This window comes from Pongo pygmaeus, chromosome 8 (genome assembly GCF_028885625.2).
Source record: "Pongo pygmaeus isolate AG05252 chromosome 8, NHGRI_mPonPyg2-v2.0_pri, whole genome shotgun sequence".
Taxonomy (NCBI): domain Eukaryota; kingdom Metazoa; phylum Chordata; class Mammalia; order Primates; family Hominidae; genus Pongo; species Pongo pygmaeus.
This window is the reverse complement of record NC_072381.2, coordinates 109,464,774-109,476,883: the sequence shown is the minus strand read 5'-3', so window position 1 is coordinate 109,476,883 and position 12,110 is coordinate 109,464,774. Positions and strand designations below refer to the sequence as shown.

At 39.6% G+C, this 12,110-nt stretch overlaps 1 protein-coding gene across 5 annotated transcripts in view; it reads left to right on the top strand.

Annotated features, from left to right (window-relative positions):
• Window positions 1-12,110, top strand: part of CFAP43 (cilia and flagella associated protein 43) — a 103,800-nt gene that overhangs the window by 66,013 nt on the left and 25,677 nt on the right. For 4 of the 5 annotated variants that reach the window (XM_054435944.1, XM_054435943.1, XM_054435942.1 and 1 more), the window contains 6 exons: window positions 3-119; window positions 1,022-1,249; window positions 3,449-3,655; window positions 5,344-5,433; window positions 5,708-5,788; window positions 6,588-6,713. In XM_054435944.1, coding sequence (XP_054291919.1) covers window positions 3-119; window positions 1,022-1,249; window positions 3,449-3,655; window positions 5,344-5,433; window positions 5,708-5,788; window positions 6,588-6,713 — 849 coding nt within the window. The remainder of the gene's footprint in view (window positions 1-2; window positions 120-1,021; window positions 1,250-3,448; window positions 3,656-5,343; window positions 5,434-5,707; window positions 5,789-6,587; window positions 6,714-12,110) is intronic. The other variant, XM_054435945.1, reaches the window with a different exon arrangement.

Sequence of the window (12,110 nt, the reverse complement as noted above, 5' to 3'; positions counted from 1 at the left end):
AGTGTTTTCATATCCCCTGTGTGGTTGAAAACTTCCCGATGAAAGCGCGCACGGTTGAAGAGCTGAAAGAATTGGAAAGAGTTTTACAGCAAAAGAAGATTGAAGCAGAGTGTCTTAAAGTACTATTTTAAATATATATGTGTTTATATAAGTGATGTGCTTTATTTTAGAGTCTCTTTTGTTCAGATTTGAGTTGGGATATAATTTAAGTTTAGGTATTGTATGTATTTATATTTTTATTTCTTGTTAATTTGTAGAATATATTCTAATGACTATAGGAGCCTATATCCACACAATAAATCAAGGAGCCTGTATCCTGTACAACACTGGCTAGCCCTCAAATATGAGGATATACCTTAAAAAATGAGATTTGGGGTTTTGCTCTTATCCTGCACAGAGGTTGTCTTCATCCACACATATCCTTTTCATCCTCCCTTGTCACTAGGGATTGTATTTTAAGATAATTGATCAAGGATGAAGTAGAATTTGTTTTGATGGAATTATGGTTTTCCTAAATCCCAACTTTTTAAGCAATAATCTCTGTCAAACCACTGAAAAAACACTGACCTTTAATGTAGTTTTGTTTTGGTTAGAATTTTGCACCCACTCTTTTTCTGAAACAAAAAGAAGGCATGCTTAATTCTTGTTAACCTTCACCCACCCGTCCTTTGTGAACAGGTTTCTTTGTAAAATATAAAGAGAATATATATTTCTTAATACTTAAGTACCAAAAAAGACTCAAAATACTTACAAGCAGGTGTCATACTGACAGAAAGATATAAATATTACACACCATCCAGGACAATTTTTATTCCTTTGATTTATCTATCGTTTATCAGTTTCTGAAGCTTTAATCTCTTCTGCAGCAGTTCTGGGATCTATTCATCACTTTGAATTCAGTTGTTGGCAAGACAATTCAACAAATTAAAATGATTGTTGAAATAATTAAGTTGTCACAAAATTTCCCTTTAGAGGATTCTTATTATTGCATAACTTCTGTGTCATCTTTTTCTACATTTAGCTACGGAAGGAAATTGTAGAGGCTCAGTCTGGAGTTATGTTGGTTAAACAGCGTCACGAAGAGGATGATGAAGAGGAAGAGGAAGACAAGACAGTAAAATATAGCAATTTGCCCAATTACCTGCTTGGTAGTCTGAGTACTGATTTTGGGGTAGATACCTCTTTATTGTCAAGCCAATTGGAGCTTCATTCCAGAGAAGAGAAAATCAACCAAATTATATTACTGAAAGTGGGTCAATTTTCTTTTTATCCTCAAAAATCTCTAGAACTCCCCATTAGGTGGCTTTCAAGACCTCACACTGAAAACTAATGCCAATCAAATGATGATTTAAAAATACATAGAGGAGGCTGGGCACAGTGGCTCACGCCTGTAATCCCAGTACTTTGGGAGGTCAAGGAGGTCAGATCATGAGGTCAAGAGATTGAGACCATCCTAGCTAACATGGTGAAACCCTGTCTCTACTAAAAATTAAAAAATTAGCTGAGCATGGTGGTGTGTGCCTGTAATCCCAACTACTCGGGAGGCTAAGGCAGGAAAATCGCTTAAACTGGGGAGGTGGAGGTTGCAGTGAGCCGAGATCATGCCAGTGAGCTGGATCTGCACTCCAGCCTGGCGACAGAGCGAGACTCTGTCTCAAAATAAACAAACAAATAAATAACAATACATAGAGGAATATACAGATACTGTCCATGTCCTTTAGACAGATCTTGTGTACAAGAGTTGCGTTCAACCATTTGGACTAGGTTACTGTGATACCAAGTTTTCGAAAGAACATTCCACAACAGCTGACACCACAAACCATTCTGCTTTGAACTTCAGTAAGCTCAAAGAGAAAAGAAAACACTAGAATTCCGTTTTCTCAGTATACCCAAATGTCAATTAGGATTTCCTTGTAAGATCAAGATGTTATTGTTTATCTATCTGCTTAACCTGGGGAAAGACAATTTCCTCTAAATTTCTGTAAATTCTGGGGTTCAAGGATAAGGTGTGGGGTCCCTCTGGCTCTAAGCTCCTACTCCTTAACTTTCCACCAAACAGTCTCAGAATACATCTATACATGTAGAAACCCTGACTGAAGGTTTTTGAAAATGCAATGACTGAGATTGTGCCAATGAAGATAGTTTGAAATTGAATGCTGGCAATCCCTGTTCCTGAAAACCCTCCAGCCATGTCTGCAATTTGAATTCTAGTCTCCTGCCATGTTCTTAGCTCTCTCTTCCTATCCTTTTCTTTTTCTGCTCTAGCCCCTGAAATTTCTGTTCATTTACACTCAGAGCTATTTAGTTACCTCATTTGTTGCTCAGCTTCTGCCTTCCGGGTCTCACCTTCTTGCTGCTTTTAATTAAGGTATTTTCCTACAAGGAGGTAATTTCGGCCCAGGAGAAATTTTCGTGCTAGCTGTTAAGATCATTTTTTTCACCCTGCTTTAATGGTTTCATCTTCAGTAGGATAGACATAGACTAAACTCCCAAGGCAACATAAAGGCCACTTTGGGTTGACCCATCACCAGGAGTGGGGGCAATCCAGTTGGTCCCACTGGCACCTTAGGAATTGGTTACTCCAGCTGGCTAGTGCAGGTTTCTTTCCTACCTGAGAATGATGTGTTCATATAGAAAAAGAGTATTGTGTGTGGTGGTGATTCTCTGGCAGATTCTCCAAATACTTTCTACAAACTATCTCTTCTTTTCCACATCTACCCCAACCCAGGTTCCAAAGAAAAGACATGTGCCAACTTAAATCCTGTATATTGCTTTTTAAATATTTTATAGTGGATTTTGTACAAAAGTAGAATAGCCCAATGAGCCCCTAAGTACCCATCACCCACTTCAGCATTTGTCAACCTGCACATGGAGTTACAATTTACATTTCAGGAAGTAGGTTATAGTCTAACAATTATGTGGTAGCCTTAATCCTACCCATACTTGGATGCCACTGTAGATTATTGAGCCAAGAAATGACTTCATATAAGTAGTATTCTAGAAAGATTAATTTTACCTTCTTAAAAGATAATTTGTGGGGCCGGGCGCGGTGGCTCACGCCTGTAATCCCAGCACTTTGGGAGGCCGAGGCAGGTGGATCATAAGGTCAGGAGATCAAGACCATCCTGGCTAACATGGTGAAACCCTGTCTCTACTAAAAATACAAAAAAATTAGCCAGGCGTGGTAGCAGGCGCCTGTAGTCCCAGCTACTCAGGAGGCTGAGGCAGGAGAATGGCGTGAACCCGGGAGGCAGAGCTTGCAGTGAGCAGAGATCACGCCACTGCACTCCAGCCTGGGCAACAAAGCGAGACTCCGTCTCAAAAAAAAAAAAAAAAAAAAAAAAGATAATTTGTGGAATGATTTTAGAGGGAAAGTCTAATTGTGGGATCATGTTACCAGTAAAGATATAATATGTGATGTGTTTTCAGTAACATGTTAATATTTCAGGATATCATTTACAAGGTAAAAACTGCTTTCAATAATGAGTTTGACGCTGCATATAAACAAAAAGAGTTTGAAATTGCACGCGTGAAGGAAAGAAATGTTCGAATTCGAGAAATTATTTTAGATCTGGAATTGGAAGAAGCAGTCTGGCAACCAGAATTTGAAGACTGTGAGACGCCAGAGAGAACACTTGTTGTGCAAGATGAGGAGGTACTGGCTAGCTGTGTTCTCCCTTCCCTTCTTTCTCAGGAGACTTTCCCCAGCTCCTATTTGTTCACCTTGGTTACTCTATGGGAAGTGATTGTACTGGGTAGCACTCTCAGTTGCAGGTAACAGAAAGAGGTGATGTAGCCTCAGCAATGATGAGAATTTCTTTTACGAATCCTGTGGAGTCCAGGGAAGATTTGGACACTGAGCCCAGGAAGAAGCAGAAACCAAAGACTAGAGACTCATGGGAGGTCCAGAAGCCTTCTGTCTTCATCTCTTAGTTCACATCACTCTACATTTCTACTTCCTCTAGCAATTTCTACTTTGTATCTCCTCCACATGAAAAAGTAGCTGGTCTGAATTAGAATCTCTTAGTCCCAATTCCCAGCTCATTTGGGAAGGGGCTCCTTGGCCCAGCTGGGGTCCAGTGCCTGTACCCAGAGTGGTTGGGTCACATTGCGGGAACAAGGCCAGTGGAGCTCCAGTAGTGATCTAGGTCATTCAGGCGGTGTGGATCCCAGAGAAAGGGGCTCTCTGGACAGCCTTCTTTAAAGGTTTTGGCACAGAGGCAGTTGAAAATAAATGCCTAAAGAGAGCAATTAAAATCTGACAATATTTCATTTTTTTAAAGTAAAAAAAAAATGCTAAAGAATACTCAAAGAAAGACCTTTTCTCACATAAAACCAACTTGACTCCTGGGGGGAAAGATAATAGTGGTGTTTAGAAATAATAGAAAATATTTTAACAGTCTCTGCTGGATGTTGGCTGGGCACCATTCCTGGTGCCCTAGATGGATTGAAATGAATTTATCATTGTAAGTCATCATAAGGTAGGTACTGATATTACTTCCACTTTACAGATGAGGAAAGTGAGACACAGAGACTTTGAGTAGTTTGACCACAGTTACAAAGCTAGTAAGTGTCATTGTTGGGGGTTTTGACCCAAACCATCATGCCTTAGAGTTCATCCTCTTAACCTGTGCACTCTGCTGTACTTGTTTAAGCAAGTCATTTTTCCTAAACCAGACTTTCACTATGTGACCTAAAACTCTGGAGCAAGGTGACAGCAAGGACCTCACTCTGCTGCTCTCTGGAGGGCCCTGCTTGGGGCAGTCACTTTGTACCTACTTCTCCTTGGGCTCTAATCCGTCCTACATTTAGGAGAGTGCTCTTGCTGCAAGCCAAACTTACTGTGTCCCTTCTCTGCCTCACCCCTTGCAGTGGCTGCTCACTTCACTTGGGCTAAAGCCCAGGAGCCTCCTCGTAAATGCCCACCCCCACCCCCTTTCTTGCCCAGCTGCTCCCCCACCTGGCTCCATTCTGGTCACAGTTTCATTCACACAGTCCCTTGAATGCCCCAAGCTCTCGACCTCTTGGGACCCCCATCCTTCAGAATTTGGCTTAGATGGCACTTCTTTGAGCCCCCTCCCTCCCCTCCTTAATCTATCAGGTTCCCTGTTACAATCTTTTTAGTGGTGGACACAAGCTTTGAGAGTTAATAGAGAAGTAAAGATCTATGTTTCCAACTCTCATTTTAGACCTCATCTTATTCCAAAACAGAAAATTGGGTGCAAAGTCTGCAGAGTCCCTTTAATCCCCTTAGTATCTTCTAGCCTCCTCCCAGTATGTGGAAGGAAAGTTTAGTTTGAATTTTGTAAGAATAATAGTAGGAAATGACATTTTCTCTTTCAGATTACAGCCCACAAACACATTAAGCCGTGGCACAAAGCCAAAGAAGAATTGATCATGAATCATGAAGCGGAGCACTGGCTTCTGATACAGGCATGCAGCTTTGCTTACACAGGACCTAAGACCCTCTTTGCTTTAGGAACACTGCTTCCTAGTTTGGTTTAATAACCCATCAACACATTTGTCATGGTCAGAGGTCGCTTGAATCTCAGTTGGCCTCCTTCCCCCTTCTCTCCTCCAGGCACTGCCTACCTTCCCCAATCCCAAATGCAGTCATTCTAATGTTGGGTGGGAAGCTGCCTCTGGAGCCACCTGGAATGTCAGGTCTGTGTCTCAGCATTCCTCTCTGATTCTGGCTCTTTTCCAGGGTGCCAGCACAAGACTCCGAGCTCTGATGGACATGATGGGAGGAGTTCTGGAAGTCAAGAAGGAAGATATTTTGAGAATGGTGATATTTCTGTTCATCCTTATGGAAGGTGGAATGGGGTGGAAAGAGCTACTTAAGTTTTACTATTTTTGTCCTATATAAACCTGGGTTTTAGAAGTTCTACAGCAACAAATATTATACAACCTCCATAGTACCTTATAAACCTACCACATTAGGGCCTGGCATGGTGGCTTATGCCTGTAATCCCAGCACTTGAGGAGGCTAAGTGAGGAGGCCAGGAATTCAAGGCAGGAGGCTAGGAGTTCAAGGCTACAGTGAGCTGTGATCACACCACTGCACTCCAGCCTGAGAGACAGAGCAAGACCCTATCTCAGAAAACCAAAACCGTACCACATTAGACAGATAATAAATTTGAAAATGCAGGTTTGCCTTCCAATCTGACAAGACACAAACAAATCAATAAAAATAAGTAACTACAGTGGTTTTAGTCTCTACTGAAGACAGGAATACTGCTTCGTCGGTAATTATCCAGATATACCAGTAAACATTTTCTTTGATACCTGACATAGGTGTTCCTGGAGCTCAGGGGTAGTTCTCGCTATAAAGATACCAACACACCCCTCTGAGTCTATCACCTAAGAGCCAGGTATATCCCGCCCTGCTCACCTTCACCTAAGTCACAGAAAAACTGTTGTAAAATTTTAAAATATCTTTTGCCCAAGATGTCAGGTCGTTGTCCTTGCCACTGTGAAGGACTGTATCCTTTTAAAGGGCTTTAAAAAAAAAAAAACTCTGAGCTTTTACTGTACTACTGCATTTACGTTTGAGCTGAAATATATGCTTTTCTTCATATCTTCAGGTGATTCCTCAGCCTGCTTTCATGGCAAAACCTGATGCTGTGTGGACTGAAGAAGAAAGAAAACAATTCAAAGATTATGAGAAAAAAGTAAAGGAGTTAAATGAAGAAAGAGATAAGTATAGAAAGGTCAGAAGGCAAAGAATTAATATAACCTACCATATCCAGAGTGCTGTTTAAATATCTTTTCAAATGTTTTCTATTTTCTCGATATCTTTAATAGCTTAAGGACAGTGTTTCAGCTTAAATTCTCAAGAGAATTTAGAGAAGTAGGTGGAGATAAATTTAAGGAGTTAAAACAATTTTAAAGCCAAGAAACATATAACAATAGTTTTTTTAAAGCTCTTATTGATTTCAGCATTTCCCATGTCATTACAATTCATTTGGCCCTTCATTCATTCTTCAGGTGTTCAATGAACACCTACTACAACATGTTCAAGTTACAGCAAGGTATTGCTCTGTGTTGTGTACATTTATTTGAACTCAGTAATACTTTTGCTTGATTTGTTCTCCATCTCAAGAAAAGAGTTTGAAGAACAAATGGCACAATCAATGCAGTACATTATTTACAACTCAAATTCAAGGTTTTTACAGTGCAGTTCTGCTACTTTTATCCCCGTCCATCAGAAGGAAACACTGTCACATTAAAATTGCTCACAATTACAGTAGAGATATAAAAGATGATGATGTGCAGTCAAGTAAATAATATTTATTCTTCTATGAAGGAAGTAAAGTCATACCATCATTCAAGGTAGGACAGCTTGCCAGCTTGCTAGTGGCTGTATCTCATGAAGAGCTTCTTTGAATCTGTTGTAAACGGGTCCGCATTTTTATTCACTGCGGCCCTGTAGGGTCCCTTATATTTTAACCTAAAATGGTTCTTACTCAAAGCCAAAATCAGTAATACTAAAAGAAGTAAAGATTTCAAAGAGTTAGGGAGTATAGATGCCTAAGGAATAAAGGCTAGTGACCTATGAACTACATTTACTCCACAGTTTTGTGTTGTAAGATAGTCCACTGCCTGCACCCTCACGTCCCTGCACCTTCTTCGTACTCACCTGCTGAACCCCCAGCCTTCATTAAATCCGATACTCTGCCTTCTCTGCACCTGCACCCATGAAGTGGATAAAGAAAAACTGCTGACTGGGTTTACTCAAAATTATGACCTTAATCTCAACTGGGTCCTTAGAGCTGGTCAGCAATGCTGCTCCATTTTTCCCCTAGCCAAGTGCTCTCACACTTGAATGTGAATCTGCATCACCTGGGGGATTTGTTAAAAATGCAGGTTCTGATTTCATTGTTGCTCTGCGAAAATAGAAGGACGCTGAGATTTTGCACTCCAAATAGGCTATTGCTGGCAAGTGGACCCTACTTTAAGTAGCAGGATCCTAGAGTACCATTTCATACCCATTGCTCGTCTCCCAAACTTTCAACACCTGACACCTTCAACTCACTCTCACCTTATTTTCTATTTTACTAAGATAAGAGAGACAACTAAAAGTGATTTCCCTTACTCCTCTACTGCTGCATCCACCCGCCAGCTGCACTGAATCCATGGCGTCTGCCTTTCTGCTGCTTATGGGTGAAATGGCCTAGCATCCACCTAAGCCTGGTCCTCTCCTGGTGCACTAGCCACCATCCCATCTCACCTGTTCAATGTCATTACTCATCAATTTACCCTCTTCTTTCCTGCATCATCAATTTTTCCCACCCTGTGGATTTTCCCTGTCAGTGTAGACACGTGCTATAATTGTATACATCTCTCATCTTATTTAAAAAAAATTTCCTGGAAGGAAATGCTAGAGTTCTTTCTACTGTTCTTGTGATATTTGGGTCAGTATAAATTTATTTCAAAACAAAAAGGAAAAGGAAAAAACTCAACTCCTTTGGCCTCTCTTTCCCCCTGGATCACTCAATGTCTCTGCTCTCCTTTACTGCAAAACTCAAAAAAATCTATGTTGATGGTTTTCAATTTCTCTCTCTCTCAATTAAAAAAAAATCTTGTATCATGGAAAATGTCAAACATGTATAAAAATAGAGAGAACAGTATAATGACCCCTTTGTCCAGCTTCCGCAATTATCTACTCACGGCCAATCTTAATTCATTTTATACCTCCACTTCCTTCCCTAACATTGGATTATTTTTTTCACCAATTTTTATTTTAGAATTATTCAAATGTACATAAATGTTACATGAATAGTACCATCTGTATACCATATATTTGTACCAATAGCATATATATTACATATATGTTATATATGTTATATAACATATATATATTATATATATATATAATATATATATATTATATATATGTACCTGTGCACACCAGTTTTTTATGTTGCCACATTTGTTCTCTTTTTCTCCTGAATAGTTAGAGATAAATCACAGATATCATGATATGCCTAAATAATACAGCTTAAACCTCCTAAGAACAAAAATATTCTTCTACATAACCACAGTAAAATTATCATACAAAAGAAGCTTAATATAAATATGATTATCTAATTAAGTCCATATTCAGATTACCTTGTTGTCCAAGTAATGTCCTTCATAGCTTTTTTTGTTGATGTTTATCAAAAAACTAATCAATTTCACTTAGTTTTTAATGTTCTTTAATCCAGAACAGTTCTACAACTTTGTGTTCCATGACATTGACATTTTTTAAAAATTGAGGCTGATTTTTTTTGTGGAATGTCCCCCAAGTTGAATTTGATTGGTTTCTCATGATTAGATTTAGGTGCAATATTTCTGACAATCATACTAAGTAGATGATGCTGTGTCTTTGGTGCATCATATCAGGAGGCTCCTAATTTCAGTCAGTCCCGCTGTTGGTAACATTAAGTATGATCACTGGAAAGAAGGTTTCTCCAGATTTCTTTATTATAGAAGTTCTCTTTCTCCTTCGTGTGTAATAGCTAATCTATGGGGGTGACATTTTGAATCTGACTCTCTGTTCATTCTGTCTTTTGGCATCCATTGATGAACCTTGACTGAATCAATTATTACTATAGTGATTGCAAAATGGTGCCTTCCTAGTTTTTATCATTTATTTTATACTTATTAGTTAGTATTCTTCTGCAAAGAAGAGTTTTTCCTCTGCCCTACCAGAGGCATACTCTAACTTAATGTGTTTTAATCCGTGACTATCATTATTATTTCTGTTGTTCTAAGTGTTTGGAGCTTCTTCAAGTTGTTATCTGTATCCTTTTCATGTGTCCTCATCAGTTTTTGAGCACTTTCTCCCTTTCTAACACGGCAAGATGTTCTAGGCACCAAAAATCAGCTATTTTTCTTTTTAGAGAATCCTGGATTCCTTTTATTGGCAATTGGTATTTAACGACCAAGATCTGGGTACTAGATGTGCTCTTTGCTATAGGGGTTAGGAGTCATTCTCTCTCTCTCTCTCTCTCTCACACACACACACACACACACACAAACATCCAGTTAGCTCCAATTCCAACTCAATTCCAATTCGACAGCACAGGGTTCTTTTCTCTTTCCTTCATTTAATATTTAGGTCTCCCGTTTTCAGTGAAAACTCTAGTTCCCAAAATATAAATATGCTTACTGATTTGCTCAGTCCTACAATGTACATAAAATACCTCTATCAAAAATGCTGTCCCATCTACCCCCTATGTTTTTTTCACCAAACTGTCTCTGCCTCTTCCCAGAGATTCCAGCTGGGCTAGAGGCTGAGCCCCTTTGGTAACAACATTTAAGGGAACATGAGCACAATGCATAATGTCCTTAAAAGCGTGTTGTGGTGTGCACATTTTGTAATTACCTTTTTTGTTGTTTTATAGCAACCATATGTAAAACATTCCAAATAGTTCTACAGCTCTGCAATCTAATCCCTTTGTCGCTTTTGGAAGGTGACTTTTCAGCTTAATGCACATTGCCCTCTCTATAGAGGAAGGAAAAAGGTATGGGCCTGCCTTACTGAGAACTAAACAGAGTCCAGGGAAAGACTCCCCTGTGGCAAACCACTTTGTTCTCTACAAAGTATCAGCTAAACCAGAAAGGTGATTCCAGGAGGGGTTAGCCAAACAGCAGCAACAAAAAAAAAATGTGCAGTTCAGATTTTCAGCTTTAAGATATCTTTGGACAATGTTATTTTTACTTGTTTTATTTTTTTCATTAGAAGTGACCAAAATTAAGATGGTGAGACCTCTGAGACCAAATTTTTGTCCCATCCCTATCCCCTTGCCAATTGCCCACAGAATGGATCGTGTGCCCCTTATGTTGAGGGGACCACTTAATTGCTCTCCTGCCTCCTTGAAAGAACGAAATAAGATTGTGTTTTTGCCACCGATTTAGCCATATAAACCCCATCTCCTTGCCCTTTTCTGGGTTTTGAGCTGCTGTCTCTAAAAGTGCCATATCACTGTGCTTGGTATCAGTTGGTGCTGGAGAAATTTTGAACAGGTTATATACAAAACCTTTTAAATTTTATATTATTTTAGAACTTTGCTCTTTTGGGTTTGTGGCATCCAGGCCACCCTGTTTGGCTGTGAGAGCTCTCTACAGTCTGTGGGCTGGCAGTTTGCTGATCGTTTAAAGATTCTTTCCCTACTCAATCCCCACTTTTTGGTAAGGTTTTTGTGTAAGGTCTGTTAGGTTTACATCCTGAAGCTTATTGGCTTAAAATGTACTCTTCTTTGATGTAGTCTCTTTGGGGCCAATTGGGAGAAAGAGAAACCAATAGTGCAACCATTTTGATTCTGAATATTAACAGGTATCTTTTTGGAAATAAAGAAACAGTCCCTCCAAACAAACAAAACAAATACTATAGCAATTTTCAGATTTCCTAGTAGCTTTTTTTTGTTCTTAGACTATATCCCACTAAGAATACACCAACATATTATGTTGAGAATTACTTTGACTAATTCTTTTTTTCCCCTTTCTGTGAGGATAACATTACCAGTTTGATATACAGTTGACTTCTTTAAGCAATGGGGAAGAGGCTGGTGTGTCTTCTGATTTTATGATTTTTCTTTTGTTTCTATATGACCCCCTAATTTCCACCTCTTCCTTCTTTGCCTTTACTCCCAAGTCTCCACAGGTCACTTTCCTCTTTTGAGTTGCCCTTTTCTCCCCAAAGCAGTTACCCTGAGACCGCACCTCTGCCCTTTTAAGTCCCTTCTTTTTTATTTCAAAGTAGCTGCTTTTCTGACACCTCTACAGCTACCACTCTAATGCAAACTACTGTCTGTCACCTTTCCCAGGATTTATTGCCTTAGTTCCTCTGCCCCTTGCTTCCTCCCCCAATCCCTATATCCCATCTCATTTCATCTCCTGTCATTCTTTCCCTCATCAACTCTTCCACTTCCACTGATTTCCTTACTGTTCCTCAGATACCCAGCAAACTCTTGACTTGAACACCCATAGGTCATTCTCGCTGCAGGTCCTTGACACACTGTATCCTTGGCCTGGAGCACTCTTCCCCCATTTAGCTACATGACTCGCATTCTCACCACTTTGAGATCTCTACTCAATTGTCACCTCATCTTCCTATTATGGTG